We start from the raw sequence: 23,479 nt of genomic DNA, 5'->3' as shown, positions 1-23,479 counted from the left end.
CCATTCCCTGTATTAGCTTATGAAAGAAAATAGTCGGAAAAACGAGCAGATCTGAAAAAGCCCTACGATCTTGCGTCACTTCGTAAATTAGTATTCATGGCCTCGCCCACCTTGGCTTGCGACCGCCCACGGGAAGGAAGTTCGGATTTAAGCGCGAGGAGAGATAGCAGAGCCAGTGTTGCCAGATTGGGCGGTTTTAAGTTCATTTTGGCGGATTTGAACATGTTTTGGGCTGGAAAACGTCAGCAGTATCTGGCAACACTGAGCAGAGCCCATCTCGTCAGTAGCTAACGAAGAGGACCTAACAGCAAGTTGAAAACATGTCTGAACAAGTTCGTGCCTGTGTTATTTGTGGCAGTAACACATCAACGTTGCATTTCTTGCCCAAGATAGAAGAGGTGAAGAATAAATGATTGGAATTTATCTTTGGAACACCACCAGCGAAGTATAATGCAGCGTTAGTACTGTGTTCTGATCATTTCAACCACAGTGACTTTTCAAACTTCGGTGCCTTCAGTAGTGGGTTTGCTTCGAGGTTGTTTTTAATCCTTGGATCTGTACCGTCAAGACGATCGACCACCAGCTCACAACCTGTAACTAAAACATGAACTTTTTGTTCGAAGGTTTTTGTTACAAAATAGCATGTTCATATTCTCCATGTTAGCATGCATGACATGGTCACAAGCTAGGCAGGGATGAGTTTTCTGCTTTTTCTGAGTAAAAAACGACCTTTTTATATTATGCCAAATCCGTTGAGAATTTTTTCTTTAATTTCAGGGGGTTGGGGTATGTTTGAACAGCATGAAGGAACTTTTATTAACTCCAATGATGTTTGCACATTATTTATAAGTCGCCATCTTTAGTCTCGTTTAAATCTCGTTGAATGTGATGTAAAATTCGTGTTATCTACATTGTTATTGGTCAAAACATCGACGTCGAGACCATAATATCTAATCAAAAGTTTTTACAGACACCCACTTTTTTTTTTTTTTTAAGTCACTTGTTCATTTTATTCATTTGTTTGTTCAGTAAAAACCCAAATATTTGTTGAATTCTTATTTCCTCGCGTTGCACCTCAATGATGTCAGCGCGCAGCATTTTTCCCTTCGCGGTTTGTTCTTTCTTTCTCGCCGTAGTAAGACATCCGCTTGTTCTGACTCACTGGAGGTAGTGTCACAGTGCTGTTAGCCAATCAGAGGTAACACGTTTACATGTCATGAATATTAATGAGTAAGAGCTGAAATCCTGTCGTTCTCTCGCCACCCACTCCTCCAGCAAACTAGAACAGCCTGAAACAGGAGAACCATAGCATTTTTTTTTTTTTTCACCAAAACCGGCTCACGGCATTCATTCATACTAGAGACCACTGCACAATTAATGAAAAAACGATGCAAGGAGACCTTTAAGGTTGGTCCGTATGGTGAAATACCGTGACCTCGGCCTTAAATACTGACCTCAGCCCAGAGGGCCTCGCTCAGTACTTTCAAGACCTCAGTCACGGTATTTCACGATACGGACCTCCCAGCTGGTAAATAACACATTTTGCACAAGAGTGTCACATCTGCACGCTTTGGCTCATGCGTCAGAGAGACTCTCGGGCGTGTTCCGGACAGCGGGCGCGCCAAGCGGATTCTCGTGTGCATGCACCATAAACAACTCGCACCTGCACAGAATTAAGGCACAATCGGTGTACCTATATAAAGACTGTGGAAACGTGCTTACTTTGCAAAGTATCGAGTTGCATTACTGACATGTTCCCGAGCCTTATTTCCTCATTTGGTTTCCTGTTTCTCGTCTTTGATTCTGCCGAGTCCCTGGTGGCCCGTTTGTGCCTCGTTCGACCTATTGCCTGTTTTACGATTTTGCCTGCCGTTCTGGATTGTTTACCTGTCTTCACTTGTATTAATAAACACACCTTCTGCACTTACATCCGTCTCCCAACCATCTCTGACGGAATACTTTGCATTCCCTGATAAAGAGAAGCACATTCACCTGTTCATACATCATGTTCAGGAGCAAACTAATGTTAATGGCGCTAAAACAGCCTCCGTCAAATGGTGCGGTTGGAGTGTTGGACTCGACTTGAAATTTTCTTTCATGACTCTGACTTGAACACTGGGGACTCAAGACTGGACTCGGCCTTGAGGTCTAGTGACTCGACTACAGCACTGACTAGATCTACAAAAGTGCATGTTTAATGTTAGGAGTTTGAGATGATTCAGACACATCTTGAGTCATTTTTGGTCCTCACCACAAGAGGGCAGCAGTGCTAACAAAATAATTACTAAAGACGACAGATGATGATGATGTACACTTTTTGGTCACTTGCAGAAATCACGTGGTGGATGTTAGCGTCGCAGTCAGCACACCCAACGGTCTGATCACTCCTATTGTATTCAATGCTCATATCAAAGGCTTAGCAACCATCAGTAAAGATATAACTGTGCTGGCTGGTAAGGCACGTGATGGCAAGCTGCAGCCACATGAGTTCCAGGTGAGTATAACATAACCTGTTAAAATGTTACACTCTTTCAGCATTTTATTTGTACACCATCAGCATACACGTATACATCTGAAGAGTAAGGCCAGGGTAAATATTCAGAAGTATAGTTTAGGGCGTTTTTCACACTTGTCCCAAATATTTGAAGCTACACCCAGGATCGTTTGGGGGAGGTGCTTATGATTACACAGAGAAATCATTCTTCCAAACTGTGGCTCACTTCCACAATTTGTCACGTTTGCACGCACAAGTTTTCAAAAAGGGGGGAGATACTCGGTTTGTTTGTCTGTCTGCTGCATTTTCACCATTTCTGATGAACAGCAGCTCTTTGGGGATGTATGGCATGCCGTCATGCCGGAATACCATGCAAGCAAGAAGCTGTTCTGAACGAAGTACGTTTTTATAGCCATGCAGACTGGCACAAGAAGCGATGCTTTCAGTCCAAGAGCTCACATGCAATCTGACAGACTGACTCCAGTCCTCCAGAAAGTCTGGTATATAAAAAAAAAATTCCCCCCCCAGTCAGGCATTCTGTCTCCTCTGCTGACCAGAACAACCCTTTCTTTGCCGCCATGAAACTTGAAACAGGAAGTAATGTGACAAGTTGAACCACACTGCAAAAGAACTGAATTTGAGGAGAGAATTCCTTCATACTAGTGAAATTATCTTGCTGCATGGACAGAGAATTTTACTTGACAAGACATCTTGGAACAAGTTGGTTACAATCTAGAACCAGTTTTAATAATCTCAGAGCTGGTGTCTTGTATTCTTCTACACTGCAAAAATGATATCTTAAAGCAGATACGTAGAACCATGGCCTCACTTTTTATTTATAAATGCCTTGAGACCTCAAGAATGGCACAGGAATAGTTTTAAGCGTTAACAAAAAATCTAATATAGTAATTTTTATGATTAAAGTGATTCATATAGGTAGCGGTCTGAGTGAATGACCTTGACGTCCTTAACGTCACAGCAGGAAGGCTGTCAGTCTCATTGCTATTTCCGCTATACTAAAACACAGCTGACTGCAACTCCGATCCTCCGTTTTGAGCTAATTTATCGCCGTGCTGCGTAGATGTGTTGCTGGCCAGTGCAGCAACACAACAGAAGGTGGATTTATGTTGCATTCATGGCCCAAGAATGTTCAAACTGCAAAGATTTGGATGCGTTCTACAAGAAATTCATGGATTGGGCGCCTGCGAAGTGGTCTCTGCTCTGTTCTGCACATTTTACTGAAGACTTGTACGAGACCTCTGATCTGTTGAGGAGCGTTGGCTATAAGCCCGTGTTGAAGGAGGGTGCAGTCCCAACAATTAAAGGAAAAGAAAACAAGAGAAGGAAAGTAAGTTCAGTTGCACCAGTTCTCCCGGAGTGTGAGCCGAGGGTTGTTGGTAAAACCCGAAACGGGACGGGACATATCACTCGGGCAGTGACCTCCCCACAGTTGTTGCTAAAATCGGTGACGTCCTGTCCCGGGTTTTAGTAATTGCCTGAGCCGAGCAGTCATGGCGGAGTACTCAGTATGGAGAAAATGGAGAATGAGTGGACCGGTCGTCTGATTTCTCTGCTGGATATGCTTGCCTCAGCAGCAATATCTTGTCCTTACGTGGAAGAAGCGCATGAACGGAGAACTGAGCGAACAACTGAAAGTCAGATTGTTTCAAAACGATCGGCCTTCAAGAAGCGAGAACACGGACAGGTAAGCTCCGACTCTCATTTGGATACAAAACAACAAAAACACCTCGTTGTTTTACCTGAATTTAGATTAATATATGTAACTTGTATTGTGTGTTTAAGTTACCGGTATAAGATGATTTAATTTGCTTCAGAATGTGATTGTCTCAGTTCATCCGATTTATTTAATGAGCCTTTTACGTTTTATCAGTGAAAATGCATGCATGTACATGTATGCTGCATAAGTTATAACACCTATCCTGTTTTAATGAGAGTCAGCCCACAATCAGTGACGTCAAATCAGTCTTAGTTCAGCAAGTTGTTAACAGTATTTCTTACTTTCACCGTAAATTTTTATTTCTATGACTTTGGTCTATAGCTGTCAAAGGCCTCGGCCTTAAAACCGGTTACCGCAGTGACGTCACGCACTCGGGGCTGGCTGGCTCAGCGGGGCAGCTCGAATGACAACTTTGTGGTGGATTTTAACTCTCGGAATTTTTTTTTTAAATTCCCATTTATGCAGCATACAAGAGTCAAGGATGGAGATACTATCCACTCAGAAATGTATTTAAAAATAAAGGTTCTGCGTATCTGCTTTAACAAGTTAGAATATCTTGAATATAGTTAAAACGAGCTAGTATTTCCTATTGAAAGAATGAAAGACGCCAACTCTGAGATTATTAAAACGAGTTCTAGCTTGTAACCAACTTATTCCAAGATGTCTTGTCAAGTAAAATTATCTGTCCATGCAGCAAGATAATTTCACTAGTATTAAGGAATTCTCTCCTCAAATTCAGCTTTTTGCAGTGCAGTAACCTTACTCAGCATGCAGCACTCTGAGCATAGCTTCCACACAACACGTTCGGTTCAAGCAAGCCCCAGACCACCGTTTTCAAAATGACGAGGAATCCGTTTTCTGGACCGCTCCAAGGCTTGTAAACGGCTTTCAGATTTCACCAAATGTCTCAGGGCAAACGGCACAAAAAGAAACGAGTGTAAACCATGAAGGCCAGACTGTAACGTTTGTTTTGTTCTGTCTTTTAGGGTGGCACTTTCACAGTCTCCAATCTGGGCATGTATGGTATCAAGAACTTCTCTGCCATCATTAATCCTCCTCAAGCCTGTATCCTAGCAGTGGGAGGCTCAGAAAAGAGGCTGCTGCCTGCAGACAATGAGAAAGGGTGAGAGGAAAATGCACTGTTTATCAGCAGAAAGGTCTTCAGCTGTGTGGAGGCAAGGTGCTGTAGATGAATAGGGTCATTAAATAATAGATACGACAATCAGGTTTTTGCTCTTTTTTTTTTTTTTTAATTAACATTTGCTTGTTTAATAAGCAAAAATTTAGACCATTTTACTGGAATGATCATTTGGTCATGAAAATATCATGCCTTTTTTGTCATTAAGTATAAATGCAAGAATTGTCAGCTTTCGGTGATCTTCCTATGTAATAATGATTGTGTGGTTTCATCGATACATGTCATCCAGAAACGCGCTTTTGATTCTGAATATATTTAAAAAAAAAAAAAAAGATTTTATGGAAAATGGCTTTAAAAATAGGTGGTGTAGTGGTTAGCGCTGTCGCCTCAGATGCCCCTTTTCCACCAAAACAGTTCCAGGGCTGGTTCGGGGCCAGTGCTTAGTTTGGAACCAGGTTTTCTGTTTCCACTGACAAAGAACTGGCTCTGGGGCCAGAAAAACCGGTTCCAGGCTAGCACCAACTCTCTGCTGGGCCAGAGGAAAGAACCGCTTACGTCAGCGGGGGGGCGGAGTTGTTAAGACCAACAATAAGAAGACTGCGAAAGATCGCCATTTTTAAGCGGCGAGAAGCAGCAGCTGTACAAACGCGAAGTCATCCATTATTATTGTTGTTGCCGCTGCTGCTTCTTCCGTGTTGTTTTTGCTTTGATATTCGCGCCAAGGTTTATGTAAACATAGCGCCGTAACTGACGAATACAGCGACGTAATGACGTGGCTCCGCTTAGCACTGCGAGCTATGGAAAAGCAAACTGGTTCTCAGCTGGCTCGCAAGTTGAGCGAGTTGTGAACCAGCACCAGCACTGGCTGTGAACCAGCCCTGGAACTGATTTGGTGGAAAAGGGGTAAGAGAGAAGGTCCTGGGTTTGAGCCATTGGCTGACGAGGGCCTTTCTGTGTGGAGTTTGCATGTTCTCCCCGTGTCCACGTGGGTTTCCTCCGGGTGCTCCGGTTTCCCCCACAGTCCAAAGACATGCAGGTTAGGTTAACTGGTGACTCTAAATTGAGCGTAGGTGTGAATGTGAGTGTGAATGGTTGTCTGTGTCTATGTGTCAGCCCTGTGATGACCTGGCGACTTGTCCAGGGTGTACCCCGCCTTTCGCCCGTAGTCAGCTGGGATAGGCTCCAGCTTGCCTGCGACCCTGTAGAACAGGATAAAGTGGCTACAGATAATGGATGGGTTTTAAAAATATAATGTGCCTGGTATGCTCACAAATGATGCATGAGAAAAGCATTTGCCCTATTCTGATGGTATACAATCTTTCCCCTGTCACTCGCAGACACACTAGGCACTCCTGGGCATCTGTGCACTTGTGTATGCGGAGAAAGGAAGGTAACATTCTCCTTTGAGTGTGTTACCCTGCCCTGCAACACAGCTTAAGTGGCAGTTTGAAAAGGTGTTGATGTTAGTTTCATTTGTGTTGGAGGAATCATGTGTTGTGCTGGCTCTCATCCTGTGCTGGGTGGGGTAGACAATGTGGTTTGTGTTTCCGCTCTAGTTCGAATGCTTTATAAAGGAAATTGACACCTTGATCATGCATTACTTGACAAATACAGGGTGTTTAAAGTATTCAGACCATGTCATTTGTTGTTATAGATTTAAGTTCAAATGGGTTTGAGTGACGTTTTGGGCATTAATCTACACAAAATAATCCATAATGACAAAGCAAAATCATGTTTGTAGGTTTCTTTTTATTAAAAAAAAAAAAACCTGAACATTCTCAGCTAAGTATTCTGATGATCTTGAGATGCCTCTAGAACTTGACCGGAGTCTACTTGTAGTAAATTCAGTTGATTGGACATGACGTAGGTTTGTGCCTTTCTAAAGCCTCCACAATTTACATCATAGTTTCCGTCGTGGCACGAGATCGGCCTTGGGGCATGTTTGCCTTGGAAACCACCGCTCCAACAAACACCTGAAGTCTTTACTATTCATCATTGTCCTTCTGGCCTGCTGCCTGTCAACTCCCAGTAGTTCCTCCACTCTTTTCCAGGTCTTCGATGGTGTTCTTTTATCAAAGAGCACCTGCTTTTGTAGCGTGGTGTTTTCCATACAGCACACGTTACATGTCGCACCAAAAACCAAATCGTAATGGCCAGGCCTCTGTGGTCAAATTTGTGTCAAGACAGATTTGGGGAAAGGGTATAAAACTGTTTCGAAAGCAGCAAATGTTCCTAAAAGCACATTGGGCACCATCATTGTGAATGAAAAACTGTTGAATCCACCAGGACTGTTCCTTGAGCTGGCCATCTTGTCATACTCAGTAACAAGACTTCGATCAGGAAGGGTGACCAAGAGCCCAGTGGCCACTCTTACACTGCTTAGGTCCTCCACAGAGATGAGAACACCTGTTGGAAGGACAACCATCTCAGAAATACTCCCTCAATCAGGCATTTATGGTGCAGTGGCTCAATAGAAGCCACTCCCAAGTAGAAGGCATATGGCGGGGACTTAAAGAAGAGTGGGGGTGTTTTTAAAAAATAAATAAATAAAATAAAAAGTTACTTTATTTTTTTAAGACTGGACTCCAGGTGCTGTGTCTGGTGAAAGCAGTATCTTTAGTAGCAGTAGCTCATGAACTGGCTAATCCAGTGAAGCATGGTGGTGGCGGCGGCATCATACAATGGGGTACTTTTTAGCAGTAGGGATATTGAGACTGGTCAGAATTGAGAGAAGGGTAATTGTCGGCACATGCAGGTAGGTCATTGAAGGAAACCAGCTCCAGTGTGTACATCAAAAAATTAAATTTAATCAATTTCTAAATTAAATTTATAAGACACTAAATTGGACAAACTGAACTGGAGGTGTCTGAATCCTTTCAAAACCCACGTACATCAGAAACCAAGCTTTACTGGAATCTATGACATGATTTTGAATGGGTGGAGCTTAAAGCCTTCATTAAAGTTACTAAGCATAAGATAATGGTGGACATGACTGTATAAAAAAAAAGTGAAATAAACATTTTCGACTGTTTTGGTATCTTTATGGCTACAGTTTAAGAGAATAAAGGGGGGAGTTGCTCCCTAAAGTGGAGGAATTTAAGTATCTCGGGGTTTTGTTCACGAGTGAAGGTAAAGGGGAGCGGGAGTTGGACAGACTGACTGACGGGCAGCGTCAGCAGTGATGCGGACGCTAAACTGGTCTGTTGTGGTCAAGAGAGAGCTGAGCCAAAAGGCAAAGCGCTCATTTTACTGGTCCATCTACCTTCCCACTCTCAACTACGGTCATGAGCTGTGGGTAGTGACTGAAAGAATGAGATCACAGATACAAGCGGTAGAAATGAGGTTTTTTTTTTCTCTACAGGGTGGCTGGGCTCTCCCTTAGGGTGAGAAGCTTGGTCATTCAGGAGAGACTCAGAGTAGAACCGCTGCTCCTCCACATTGAAAGGAGTCAGTTGAGGTGGTTCGGGCACCTTGTTAGGATGCCCCCTGGATGCCTCCCAAGGGAGGTTTTCTGGGCATCCCCCACCGGGAGGAGACCCTGGGGCAGACCCAGGACATGCTGAAGAGATTACAACTCTTGGCTGGCCTGGGAACACCTTGGTGTTCCCCTGGAAGAGCTGGTGGAGGTGGCTGGGGAGAGGGAAGTCTGGGCTGCTCCGCTTAGGCTGCTACCCCTGCGACCCAGATCTGGATAAGCAGTAGAAGATGGATGGACAGTTTAAGAGAATAGATGTTGGAGATGCAGTTTATCAAAAAAGATTTACCAAAAATTGGAAAGTGCGACGTGAGCAAAATGTGTTATTTCTACCTGGGGTGTATTGCTTTAAGAAAACAACATACCGTATTTTCACTCACCCACTCTTTCTATAAGAGTGATTCCACGCTTATGGGTACTGAAATGGGGACATGAACTTATTTTTAAAAATTCACCTAAAACCATTTCTTTTTTTTTTACCATCAGGTCACAAAACATGTAATCTTTAATGAATGATGTGTTAAAAGATAACTTTAATTTTCTGAGATGTAATAAAAACATATTTATATGCCAAAGTCAGAACGTAACAGAAGTGTTGTGGACATATATATTCTCAATTTTAACAATGTAGAATTACTTTTTGAAACATAGGAAGGTGATGTTTTAGCAAATATAATTAATAAACATGTGTAGTAGAATAAACATACACATTCTTTCAATAAGATTAACATGGTATATAGCTAGATTGTAATTAATTTGTAACAGACGCGAGATGGACAATCGTAACAGAAGTAATGTAACAGACATCATTTTGGAACTTATAGGCTTGACTTTGGCATATAAATATGTTTTTATTACATCTCAGAAAATTAAAGTTATCTTTTAACACATCATTTATTAAAGGTTACATGTTTTGTGACCTGATGGTAAAAAAAGAAATGGTTTTACGTGAATAATGCCGCTTTTCCACTACAAACGCGGCTGAGTTGGGCTGAGTCGAGCTGAGCGGGGCTATTGAAGTTGCATTTCGACTACAACCGCGCTGAACCGTGCTGGCTGGAAGTGGGTGGACACATTGGGTGGAGTTAGCGAAAGTGGGTGGACGTCACGTGATATCGTTAAGCAGCGCAAACAGTGACATCAGTGACCTTTTAAGCGGTAGTCTCACGACCCGGATAGTAAACAATAAACATGGAGGACATGGAGTCGTTAGTGTTGCTGGTCTTGGTGCTGTGGCTTGTTGTCACCGACAACGCGGACAGATACTGGCAAGAGCGTATAGATGAGGCGAGGCGCATAAGGCTTCAGAAATTCTCGTAATTCGTAATTATTATTCTTCCGGGTTTACGGTGTTTACAGATCCCAGCGTGCTCGCGGGGCGTGTGGGCATGTGAGGACACTCCTCCTCACCAATCAGTGCACAGGGGAGTGTCTGCTCACGCCCCTAGCCTCACTCGGCTCGCTTTGGCTCGCTTCAGCCCCACTCCAAAACGGTGCGAGTTTTAGGGGCTAAGCAGGGCTGAAGCGAGCTGAGTCGTGCTGTTTTTTGGTAGTCGAAACGCGAGCCGTGTCGGGCTGAAGCGAGCTGAAAAAGGGTAGTGGAAAAGGGCCATAAGTTCATGTCCCCATTTCAGTACTCATAGGCGTGGAATCACTCATATATAATGGTTTTAGTTAATATCTGAATGTAATGTTTCTGTATTTATAAATGCTGTGTTTTTGTAGGTTTGATGTGGCCAGCATGATGTCCGTGACTCTCAGCTGTGATCACAGGGTGGTGGACGGTGCGGTCGGGGCTCAGTGGCTGGCCGAGTTCCGCAAGTTCCTGGAGAAGCCCATCACTATGCTGCTTTGAGATGCTGTCAGCCTAAAATGCAGGACTCTCAGATAATCAGAGGTCTCTCTCAAATGTTACATGCTCGGGATATTGCCCCCCCCCCCCCCCTTTTTTTTTGGCCCCTGTTTGTTCCCCATCTCTCGTACATCTTTTTAATTTTTTTTAAAAAGCTTTAACATGCTAGGGCCTGGAATAATCTCTCAACCCAGAGTAATTCATTATTGTAGATCTATTTGACTTTAGGAGGGACTGTTGGAAAAAGTCTGCATGTCTCATAAATTCATGGGGTCTGTATGAAGATTTTGATGCTCTTTCCCCCTCCATCGCCATGGTCTCAATGTTCTCTAAAAAAGTGGTACATTGGAGGATGTTCTGGTGGAGAATGAAGTGCACCGTTTTCCTACGAAAGAGATGAAATGCTCCATCTGTCCATTTATGTGCCAAATTATCTTATAAGCAAGTTGTAATGTCATTTCTGTTATCTGGATATAAAACTGAACCCCTGGCACTCGTACACTTTTTTTTTTTTTTTTTCCTTTTTTTTTTTAAAGGTTATCAACACTTCCTGAGCTATAAACAGTGGTCTCCTCTCTGGTGAACTGTAAAAGCTTTTGACCCTGAAATGCTGGTAGCCTTTATTTATTATATAAAATTTCACTCCAGACAAAGCACGCTAGTGCCTTTTGGTGCTCTTTTTTTTCCCCCTCTTTTCCTTAAAATGTGGCAATATTTTAACATCCCTCTCTCTGTATTGATAACGCACAATAGTGTATAACCAGGTAAATTAAAAAAAAAAATCCCAAAACTTAACTGTCACCTTGAACTGTAATATTGGTTTATGGATTCGTGATATTTTCTGAGATTGGAGTTTTATTCAAGTCATGAATGTGGACACAGTCAGCGGTGTCCAAATCAAATTTAAAAAAAAAAAATTCTAATATGATGTTGGACAGATTTAACTATTATGTTGTACATGTTGAGTGATAAAAGAAAGTAAGCATTAAAGTTTCTTATTGAAACTTGATTGCTTGCTTATTTGTTTGTTTATTTATTTATTGCTGAGAGACATTCATTCTCCACGGTAAGCCAGTGCATTTACAAGAAAGATATGGGAGGTGATTTTCTGTTTGTTTGTTTTTTCCATGGGTGAGGAGACAAATCATTTAAAAGCCTATTTTATATCCTCCATCTTTCAGTAATTCCCCTTGATTGCTCAGGAGTAAATTTAAAGGCTTGGGAGGGGGGCAAATTATACGGTTTTATTTATGTTCTTCCATGAACAACTATATCTTGGATAAAGTAATGGTTTAATGGTGCTGTTTGTATTTATGTATTTATTTATTTATTTATTTATTTTTAAATAGATAATTGAAAAGCCAGTCCTAATCCACACCCCTATGGAAAAGGGCTAGAGCGAGTTAGTAAGCTCTCGACTGGCTGTAAAATTGTAAACAGAAATAAATAATCTAGCCCCATCCAATGACCGATCCAGTTTTTATACTGTGTCTTTAAGAATATGGTCATAGGAGCAAAATTATAAACCGTCTTTAAATGGAAACTGTTAAATGCGTTTAGCTTTAGAGAATAGCTTTTTGCATGGTGTTTTTGCACGTGTATGCGCGTGCACAGACCCTCAGAAACAAAATGTGTGTTGTAAATTGTAAAGCTTATTTCTGTAACTAAACAGGACGTTAAGAGAGAACAAGCTACAGTATTTATTTTACATATAATACTTGATATCCATATTTGCACATTCTCAATATACACAAAAAAAAATCCTTTTCAATGAACCTGTACTGTTACATTGCATTTAGCAGACACTCCTATCCAGAATGGCATACAAGAAGTGCTGAACTTGTAGACAAGAAATTTCTTGTGCCAACTGAACAAGTGACAGTATAACACTTGGTCTAATATTCTGTTGAAGTACTGACACTTGCCAAACAGCCAAGGGAAAACAATTCAATCAGACAAATAAACTGACAAAGTACAACTAAATAGACAAAAAACTTTAACAGTTAATCCCAGGCTATACAGTACACAGCCTAGTTCGGTCAAGACCGATACACAATTACATGGTATCAAGATACTAGTCTTGGTATTATTGACATTATAATCAAAAAGAAACTCGGTGATTTGTCCATCCTTCCTCCAAAGTGAAGGTCATTTTGTGGGCGTGTCTTTTGTATGCTAATGAGCACTAGTATTATTGGCTGTCTGAGTGGTGGGTGTGGTGTACATGGAGCTGTCCTGGAGACCTCGGTTGCCCTGGAGAAGACAACTAAAAACTAATCAAATAAACTGAATGATAAACGACTCAATAAAACCAGATGAGAATTTTAAAAAATTATAATAAATATAGCATAATGTCTCCTTATTCTAACTGATGAGAAACACTGATCACATCCAGAGCAGCAAGTACGGGAAATGTATTATGTAATTATGTTTTACATGCTATATAGAGGATATTACAGGGTCGCACAAAGATATCAAGTTTATCTTCGAGTTGTGAATATATATCACGGGTGAGGGAAGCGAATGAGTGATATATTTTTCAACATGAGAAGATAAACTTCATATCTTCACACCACCAAGTAATGTTCTTTATATTATATGGACACATCCACAAAAAATACTCAAGTTAATCAAAAGGATTTTAATTCTGAACCATTTTGCCAATGCGCGTCTAGTTAGCGGAAAACACTGGGAGTGATGTCGTCAGAGTGAAATATTGGGAATTATACGTACAGGACACTTTTTTGATGGAAGAAAAACATTCATTTTTTTCGCGGTCCAGTTTCCATCAAATCCTGCGCTCTGATTGGCTGGCGAGCAGGTCCGTATCCTATGGTACGGATCCCAGTTATGGACCTCTGGCGACTCACTCATTCACAACAACAAACATAGTAGCAATTTTTGTCACCATTTATTTTTGCATTTCTCAGGAGAATAGCATTAATTTTACAGCATGGAGAGAAATAACGACAGTGTTCACAGCGAAAGCGAGTTTTACTACCCTGAGGAAGAAGAAATAAAAGAAAACATTTCAGGAGAAAGCTAAAAACTTGTAACTTGCTAACGCCGAGCAAAAACATGGCTGAATCCTGAATGACTCAATGTTGTATAAATAGAGGACTACATAGGCGGCAAAATGTAGGGTTTTTTTTTTTCCTGCCATGGAAGTGCACTTGTATACCGAGGAGGAAGCAATTTGCATTACAGCCGTGAATGAGGATTCAAAATGGCGGCTCGGCTCGGTTTTCCCTTTCGGCGCTCTCGTTTTCTGTTAGAATTTGGTAAAGAAAAAATATATATTATTTACCAGCTTAAGGTCGGTCCGTATGGTGAAATACCGTGACCTCGGCCTTGAATACCGACCTCAGCCCAGAGGGCCTCGCTCAGTACTTTCAAGACCTCGGTCACAGTATTTCACGATACGGACCTCCCAGCTGGTAAATAACATATATGTATTCTATTACTTTTTAGTGGGTTTCATTCATTTGGATGGACAGCATGCAATATTGTTAGCATATCGCTTATCCTACATGTATTACGTCACTCTGCCTAATGGAGAACGAGCGTTGAATATGGTTTATGATATTGCATGGTTGTCAAGACAACATAACTTCCGCGCTAGCGAGTGACTGTGACGATTTGTAAACAAACATGGCCGCCAGGTTTGCTTCGTTAAATACAGGAGATTTTGAGAGAATTTTGAAAGAGAAAGACGTGCTGAACATCCAAAAGGAACGTGTATATATTATAATAATAATAATATTGGCTGGCTTTTTTGTGGTCTATCAGATATATTCCATTCAGCTAGCATGATACTGAACTCGTCTTCAACTCGTTCAATATCATGCTAGCTAAATGGAATATATCTGATATCCAACTCAAAGTCAGCCAATATCATTGAAATGTGTCACTCAGATCCACAATGTATTTCAACACGAGAAGACAAACTTCATATCTTCAAACCAACACGTGATTTTCTTTTTATTATATAGACACACAAAGAAAAAATACCCAAATTTATCAAAACAATTCATCGATTTTCTCATGAGTGACATATAGAGATTTATGTCATGGTTTTGGTTCTCCATGTCCTGGATGAAGCTCATATGAAAAATATGAGTGGTGTATTTCCCAGTAAAACATTCATGTCCATGTAATATAAAGTTCTCCGCTTGTTCCTGGTCAGAGTCCCGGGAACACAGTGAGTGAGAACCCAGAGAAACCCACAGGGACAGGAAACCGAGCCCGGGACTGGACCATGCTGGAGAAAAGGAAGGTGTAATATTTAATGACAATAAATTGTGTCTTAAGTGCAGTGTCTGGATATTTAAAAACATAACACAAACAGAATATTAGGGATCAATACATTTACAAGAAAATGAACTAATTGTGGTCAAACACTTGCAAAAATACAGAAATGAATAACTAAACTAGAAAGGAAGTCCGAAAATAAATGAGGAATAAAAACCTGACGACTACAACAGGTGTTTATAAAAAATGTATTTAACATTTGTTGTTTTTTCCATTTTAAAAGTTTATTCGTTTGTACAAACCTTGCCGGATTTTCTTTGGTTGTTTCCCCAGTAAAGTCTTTCAGGTATTCCTCACTTAAGTACACTGGTACCATTCCCTGGAATGAGTTACCGAGTCACTCAAAAACAGGGTTAAAAGTTTTTTATTTGATCAACTTTATCAACAGTCACAAAATCCTTTTATGTCTTATTGGTTTTTTTTATCTACTGTATGTATTTTTGTTGGTCTATTTTGTGCTTATATTTTCTGCGCAACTTTGTTCAAATTTATTATCATTATTATTTGCATTTTTATTATTTTCATAATTATTACTTTTATTCAATATTATTATAACTAATTATTGTTATTATTATTTCATTATTTTATTGTGTCTGGTAAATTAGCCAGCACTTATGCGTCCGGCCACATCACGATCCCACCAAGCAGTTGTTGGGATGTTGCTTCGAGTTTGAGACTTCTCCTACAATTTATACTCCTTAGCTTAGTCACTCGTCTGTATCAATCCACCAATGACTTTCCTCATGATGGTTTCTCCTTCCAGGAGAACAGCCGCTTGCATCCTCGTAACTAGTCTGGAGGCGTTTTTCTCATCGATTAACTTCTTAACCACTCTTGTTGCCTTCTCAACGCCACTGCCAAGACATCCAATAATGACTGGGACAATCTTGACTGCCAGCCCGGTCTTTTCTCCCTGGTCTCGAAAGCAAGTTGTTGGTACTTGTCAAGTTTCTTCCTTGTCGCTCACTCCAGGCTTTCCTCTTGGGGACAGGCCATATCGAAATAATAATAATAAAAATAAAATATAATAATAATCCATCCATTATCTGTAGCTGCTTTTCCTGTTTAGGGTCGCAGGCGAGCTGGAGCCTATCCCAGCTGACTACGGGCAAAAGGCGGGGTACACCCTGGACAAGTCGCCAGGTCATCACAAGGCTGACACATAGACAGACAACCATTCACACTCACATTCACACCTACGGTCAATTTAGAGTCACCAGTTAACCTAACCTGCATGTCTTTGGACTGTGGGGGAAACCGGAGCACCCGGAGGAAACCCACGCAGACACAGGGAGAACATGCAAACTCTGCACAGAAAGGCCCTCGCCAGCTGCTGGGTTCGAACCCAGAACCTTCTTGCTGTGAGGCCACAGTGCTCACCACTACACCACCTATTATTATTATTAAATATTATGTCATTGTTTTATTATTATTATTATCCATCCATTATCTGTAGCTGCTTTATCCTGTCCTACAGGGTCGCAGGCAAGCTGGATCCCATCCCAGCTGACTATAGGTGAGAGGTGGGGTACACCCTCGACAAGTTGCCAGCTCATCGCAGGACTGACACATCGAGACACAGACAACCATTCACACTCACAAGTCCATTTAGAGCCACCAATTAGCCTAGCCTGCATGTCTTTGGACTATGGAGGAAACCCATGCAAAAATGGGGAGAACATGCAAACTCCACACTGAAAGGCCCTTGTTGCCTACTAGGCTCGAACCCAGAACCTTCTTGCTGTGAGGTGACAGTGCTCACCACTACACCACCTATTATTATGTTATTGTTTTATTATTATTATCCATCCGTCCATTACCTGTAGCCGCTTATCCTGTCCTACAGGGTCACAGGCAAGCTGGATCCCATCCCAGCTGACTATGGCTGAGAGGCGGGGTACACCCTGGACAAGTCGCCAGCTCATCGCAGGACTGACACATCGAGACACAGACAACCATTCACACTCACAAGTCCATTTAGAGCCACCAATTAGCCTAGCCTGCATGCTTTTTGGACTGTGGAGGAAACTGGAGCACCCGGAGGAAACCCACGCGGAGAACATGCAAAAACTGCACAGAAACTCCACTCGAACCCAGAACCTTCTTACTGTGAGGCGACAGTGCTCACCACTACACCTCTGTGTATTATTATTATTATAGTACATTATTAATTATATTTTAACATTTTATATTTTAAAATTGTGGCATGTTGTTTAAAAATTGATCTCGGCTGTGTTTTTGTTTAAAAATGTTTTCAAAATTGTAGTGGTGTTTAATTCATATCCAGAAAAACATATATTCCAATATAATATACTCAGCATAAACATTTTAAATAGATTCTATATTTTTGGTCCATCCGTGACATATTACTAAAGTAGCCTATTTACTGTTGTTGATGTGGGTCACTTGCTGTTAGCCAATTCACTTTCTCGTACCAGGAGAGCTGAAAGGAACGAGTATTATTCCCTACCTTTTTCACCAAGTCAGTTTGAGGCGTTGGTCTACCCTGCTCTTTAATTTTAATTTTTTCCTCGAAAGGAAGACTGGCAAATGGCTTCGCCAAAATTAAATCAGCAGTGCTTGGCATCCGTACGCAGCTTTCTTGCTAGCTGACTAGCCCGTTCAAGTTCAGTCACTCAAACGAAATTCCTGGAACTAAGACAGCAAACTTGACAACACTATATTTACACTTTATTTACAATGAAAATATATACAAACTAAAAAAGCTGGTAGAAACCGTATGTAATGAATGAAATCGAAATGTAAGCCGATCTCTTACAATACACCACACCACTTGCGAATCCGCATGGGACTGAACTGATGTTGCCAGATACTGCTGACGTTATCCAGCCCAAAATATGTTCAAAACCCGCCAAAATGCACTTAAAACCTCCCAATTGGGAGGGAAATCGACCAATCTGGCAACACTGTCCACTGCCTGTCTATAGTTGAAATGAGCTGTCAATCAAAGAAAATATCTGGCTGCTTTCACCAATCACCAGTCTCCTCGCGGAAACTGCCATGTCCCTCCCATGTGAGGCTCGGAGTCCGTGGGCGGGCATTTTCGCAGTATTTGTCCAATAACCATCTTGCATTTTGAGATTGAAAAGCGCATAGCTCCCAAATGCCGTTGAAGTCCATTGAGGCTGGGAGTCCGTGAGACTCCGTGGGCGGGCATTTTCGCAGTATTTGTCCAATAATCGTCTTGCATTTTGAGATTGACAAGCACATAGCTCCCAATCCACTGAGGCTGGGCTGCATCGCGCTGTCACGAGGGGGAGAAACTCACGCGCACATTAGGCGAACTGGGGAAAGTTATAACAGAATGATTTCGCACTGTAGTTGGGTTGAGCACATATATTTCTATGATTCTGGATCTGAAATAGCAATGTTATAAGGTCGGCTATAACATAAGCCTAGCACAATTCATCCTACACGATGTTCGTCATTTTTAGAGGAGGCTGAGCCTCCCTCGTTGTCTTAGAGCAATCGCCCGTGTGGTCAGCAAACCATTTGGTAGTAGTTTTGGCATTGTGGGTAGGTGCTAAGTCCTGCTGGAAAAGGAAATCAGCATCTCCAAAAAGCTCGTCAGCAGATGGAAGCATGAAGTGCTCTAAAATCTCCTGGTAGATGGCTGTGTTGACTTTGGACTTGATAGAATACAGTGGACCAACACCAGCAGATGACATGGCACCCCAAATCATCACAGACTGTGGAAACTTCACACTGGGCTTCAAACACCTTGGATTCTGTGCCTCTCCACTCTTCCTCCAGACTGTAGAACCGTGATTTCCAAATTAAATGCAAAATGAACTTTCATCTGAAAAGAGGACTTTGGACCACTGAGCAACAGTCCATTTCTTTCTCTCCTTAGTCCAGATAAGACACTTCTGACATTGTCTCTGGCTCAGGAGTAGCTTGATATTAGGAATGCGAAAGTTGTATCCCCTTTTTTGACGATGTCTGTTCGTGATGGGTCTTGATACACTGACACCAGCCTCAGTCCACTCCTTGTGAAGCTCTCCCAAGTTCTTGAATCAACTTTTCTTGACAATCCTCTCAAGACTGCGACCATCCCTGTTGCTTGTGCACCTTTTCCAGCCACCCTTTTCAGCAATGACCTTTTGTGGCTTACCCTCCTTGTGGAGGGCATCAGTGATCATCTTCTGGACAACAGTCAAGTCAGCAGTCTTCCCCATGATTGTGGTTGTGTGTACTGAACTAGACCGAGAGATACACTGTGTTCATACTGTTTTACTCAAACTCGAAATGAAATATTCTAATATTTTGAGACGGGTTTTTTTAATGTTTTTGTACTGTATGCAGTGGCAGATTTAGCAAATTGGGGGCCCCAGGCGAAGGTATGTATGGGGCCCCCCTCATCCGATCCGAAACAAAAAAAAAATGTACCGACTGCATGGTGGATAGGCAGGTAAAGCTAATCTATAGGGAAGTAAAGGTTGGAGAGGAGAAAAAAAAACATTCCCCTTTAAACCCTGCATACACTTCTTTACTCCAAAATGAAGATGGAAAGCAGAGAACACACAAAGTGTAGCACTACACAAACTAATAATCATGATGGAACCCAACAGAGAATAAGATTTCAGATAACATCTGTCTTTGCCAAAATGCCAGGAAAACCAGCACTGTTTATTTTTTTTTTAAAGATCAGAACATTTCAAACATTCTATAAATAAAACTATGTACATGGGTGTGTGTGTGTGTGAGAGAGAGTGAGTGAGTGAGTGAGTGAGTGTTTGTGTGTGTGTGTGTGTGTGTGTGTGAGAGAGAGAGTGAATGTTTGTGTGAGTGAGTTAGTGTTTGTGAGTGTGTGTGAGAGAGAGTGTGTGTGTGTGTGAGTGAGTGAGGGGAGGTAAGAAGTGTGGACTGAGGAGAGATGAGGTGGCATTTGGCTCTAAGCAACTCCATATCCATGTGAATGTATGTGTCAGTGAGTGTGTGAGAGAGAGTGTTCTGTGTGTGAGAGACAGAGAGGGTGAGTGAATGAATGAGAGAGTCATTTTCTTCGTGGTGGTCAACAGAAACGGGACACGCACTCACCACCTCCGCTATGTTTTTTTCAGAATTATTAGTCTGCTGCTCATCTGCTCTGTTGGAGCTTGATGCTGCTAGCTCCCCTCCTGAATCAACAGCAGGCTCCTCCTGCTCCGCTCCAACATCCGAGTCAACCGACGGTGTTGACACATTAAAGAAAGTTGTAAGCTTGGGAAGTGCATCATTCTTTGATTTCGCCTCATCCCGCTTCCTCCTTTTCGTAGCACCACTTGGAAAGTGGCGCTTCATTTCGCTGATCACAAGTTCAGAACAATTCACCACAGTCGCTATGAGAAGTTCTCTGAATTCACTCACTCAGGTTCAGTTCATGTTCGTCGCGCAATGTTCTCGGACTCGCACGATTATTGCATGGAATAGTCCATTTCAACACAAACGGGGGGGGGTACAAATACTTCATTCCTTTGTATTTTAGTTTTTTGTCTGTGAAGATTCTCAATCATCCAGGTCATAGTAAACTGTGGGTGGTAGAAAAGGGCAACTGGACTTGCTTGAAGATTCTTGAAAACGTTTCACCTCTCGTCCAAAAGGCTTCCTCAGTTCTGAGGAAGCCTTTTGGACGAGAGGTGAAACGTTTTCAAGAATCTTCAAGCAAGTCCAGTTGCCCTTTTCTACCACCCACAGTTTAGTTTTTTGTCTTTGTTTCCAATTTAAACATACAAAATTACAATTTACAAACACAATGGCTTAGGAATGGATCGCTGTCCAAAGGCCCCCAAATCCCCAGCTGATTCGGGAAGGGGCAGCTGGTCTGGGGCCCCTGCCGAATGGGAAAGTTGGAGGGGCCCAAGGCAATTGCCTACTTCGCCTCTATTGTAAGACCGCCTCTGATAGCAGCCAACAGCTACACTGTCAATCTTACTATCTCTGCTGTCAATGGTTCCATATATCCACCAGGGGGAACCAAACGTTGTATGGTCTGCACAGTACTCGGGTCTATCATTACTACCAGAGTGGATTACCGGAGAGCAACACCCCCCCCCCCCCCCCCCCCCCCCCCCCCCCAAAAAAAACTCTTCGGATCTGCACGAATTACACAAGTCGCCCAAAATGCCGGGGAAAAAGCGGAATGCGCCGAAAAGCGCGCCGTTTGCACGCCTGGCTACCTAAAGGGGACAGGGTCTCTAAAGGGTGCAGGGCGCTCAAAGGAGATGGGGTACCTAAAGGGGACAGGGTCTCTAAAGGGGGCAGGGCCCTCAAAAATGCCTCAAACCCATCATCATCCTCCTCTTCTTCCTGATGAGGTGTGGGATCTTGATCCTCTTCATGTCTCTCCTCGCTGGCAGGAAACATCCTTCCTGTATACAAGAGAGATGAGATGTGCAGATGTGCCTCACTGTCTTCGTCAAATGAATCAGAAACCTCTCTTTTTATAACAAAGCTGTTTTGTACAGCAGGAAATCCTCAGTCTAAATAAATTGGGGGCGAGTTTCCCAAAAGCATCGTAGCACAAAGATCATCATTAAATGGTAGTGCGAGCATCATAATGAACACTCTCTGTCCTAATTAAGATGCTCTTAGCTTTAAGAGGCTTTTGGGAAACCCAGCACAGTTCTTTACATCAAACGTATTTACACTCGCACAGTTTTCTTTCCTATTAGCTGTACAGCAGTTTGCTGAAACACACCAATGAACAACTCAATAATAAACTCGCACACATTTCATCTTATTGAAAGCATTTCATCCGTTTTAAATCTTATTACAGGGCCGCACGGTGGTGTAGTGGTTAGCGCTGTCGCCTCACAGCAAGAAGGTCCGGGTTCGAGCCCCGTGGCCGGCGAGGGCCTTTCTGTGTGGAGTTTGCATGGTGTCCGCGTGGGTTTAACCCAGGTACTCCAGTTTCCCCCACAGTCCAAAGACATGCAGGTTAGGTTAACTGGTGACTCTAAATTGACCGTAGGTGTGAATGGTTGTCTGTGTCTATGTGTCAGCCCTGTGATGACCTGGCGACTTGTCCAGGGTGTACCCCGCCTTTCGCCCGTAGTCAGCTGGGATAGGCTCCAGCTTGCCTGCGACCCTGTAGAACAGGATAAAGCGGCTAGAGATAATGAGATGAGATGAGAATCTTATTACTTTCCAGAGTGTCTATTTACTGTTTTACAGCCCAACGAAGAGACAAATAAAACCCTGAACACTGGAAAACAATAATTTAGTGACATTAACTTTGCTAACTAGCCGACTTGCTAACCTTAGCTTCGCTAACATTCCTTTTCAGAGTAAATATTTGACTTTTAGTAAACTAAGTAACTATAGGACTTTTCTAACAAACTGGTGAACACACACTAAAGTTAGGTTACAGAAATTATTATACATCTTAAACTATTAGCCGAATGGGTCATTTCTGCTCACATTGCCATTTCTGGGATAGTTTGCACTTTAGCGACAGTAACCTGTGTGTGTGTTATGGTCATATGTTAACATAAAAAAAAAATCATGAATAAACGTTTTTGTACTTATTTTGGCGATTTGAAGCCTTTTGTGTGGTTTTCTCTTGTGTTCTTCTGATATAAGAGCGATATCCTCTCGAGATCGCCTCAATAAATATGGAGGAGTTTTGTCGCTAAAGTGCAGCTGTCCCCGTTTAATGACGACATTTCTAAGCCCGTCTGTCTGTTTCTCACAATCATAAAATCGTCTGTAACTGTTGTAGTTATAATATTCAGACAGCAAAATGTGTTCATGCTGACAGCTAGCTAGCTTAGCCAACTTGATCTAACTTTTCTGACTAGCCGCTAACTTTAAGCTAATTATCATGGATGTAAACCGATTAGCCAAACAATAAGGAACAGGTCACTTTCATCAAAACCCTGTTAACTCTATTCCTGATGGCGTTTCCGTTTATTTAGTGCTATTTTAACCCCCTTTTCTGTAATAACGAGGTGTTTAAAACACTTGCTGCCGGACCGAAAGCGAGAAAACCGGCTAACTCACCGTCGCAGGGCTCGGTCAGTCCGCTCCATTCGCGCGGTGGCAGCGCCTCCATCTGCAGCAGCAGGTCTTCGAACAAGAAGTTCATCGCTGGCGATGCAGGAGTTAATTCTCGAGGTGGTGCTTGAATCAATCCAGGTGTGTCGTGGGAATAAATCCAGTGGTGCAGCAGGAATAATCGCAGAGTCGCTTGTGGATGCCGAAACTCAGCCGTTGAACAAATGGAGGATTTTGAAATGAAACATTCCAAAGCGCCACCTGATTGGCTGCTGAAGGCTTTTTGTTTCACCGCGTTGCTTGGTGAGGAAGCGAGTTTGTTTTGCTCCGCCCCCATTAGTCCGAGTCCAATAATGAGGCCCTGATCAGGAAAAGGAGCGCAGAATTTACTGAGATTCATTTCAAATACTTATTTCATTTTCACTCAGACTTCAGATGAGGATCTTCCAGGGATTCATTTTTGAAAATGTTGT

The 23,479-nt window shown here is 42.3% G+C and overlaps 1 protein-coding gene across 1 annotated transcript in view; it reads left to right on the top strand.

The window, feature by feature from the left end:
* The window catches only part of dlat (dihydrolipoamide S-acetyltransferase (E2 component of pyruvate dehydrogenase complex)), a 40,659-nt gene extending 29,306 nt beyond the window's left edge, over positions 1-11,353 (top strand). The window contains exons 12-14 of the mRNA XM_060936130.1: positions 2,332-2,494; positions 5,219-5,355; positions 10,571-11,353. Of these exons, the coding sequence (XP_060792113.1) occupies positions 2,332-2,494; positions 5,219-5,355; positions 10,571-10,700 (430 nt within the window). The 3' untranslated portion in view covers positions 10,701-11,353. The remainder of the gene's footprint in view (positions 1-2,331; positions 2,495-5,218; positions 5,356-10,570) is intronic.
* Positions 11,354-23,479: the final 12,126 nt, after the last annotated feature.

This window comes from Neoarius graeffei, chromosome 12 (genome assembly GCF_027579695.1).
Source record: "Neoarius graeffei isolate fNeoGra1 chromosome 12, fNeoGra1.pri, whole genome shotgun sequence".
NCBI lineage: Eukaryota > Metazoa > Chordata > Actinopteri > Siluriformes > Ariidae > Neoarius > Neoarius graeffei.
The sequence above is the reverse complement of the archived record's forward strand: the minus strand, read 5'-3'. Positions and strand labels throughout refer to the sequence as shown.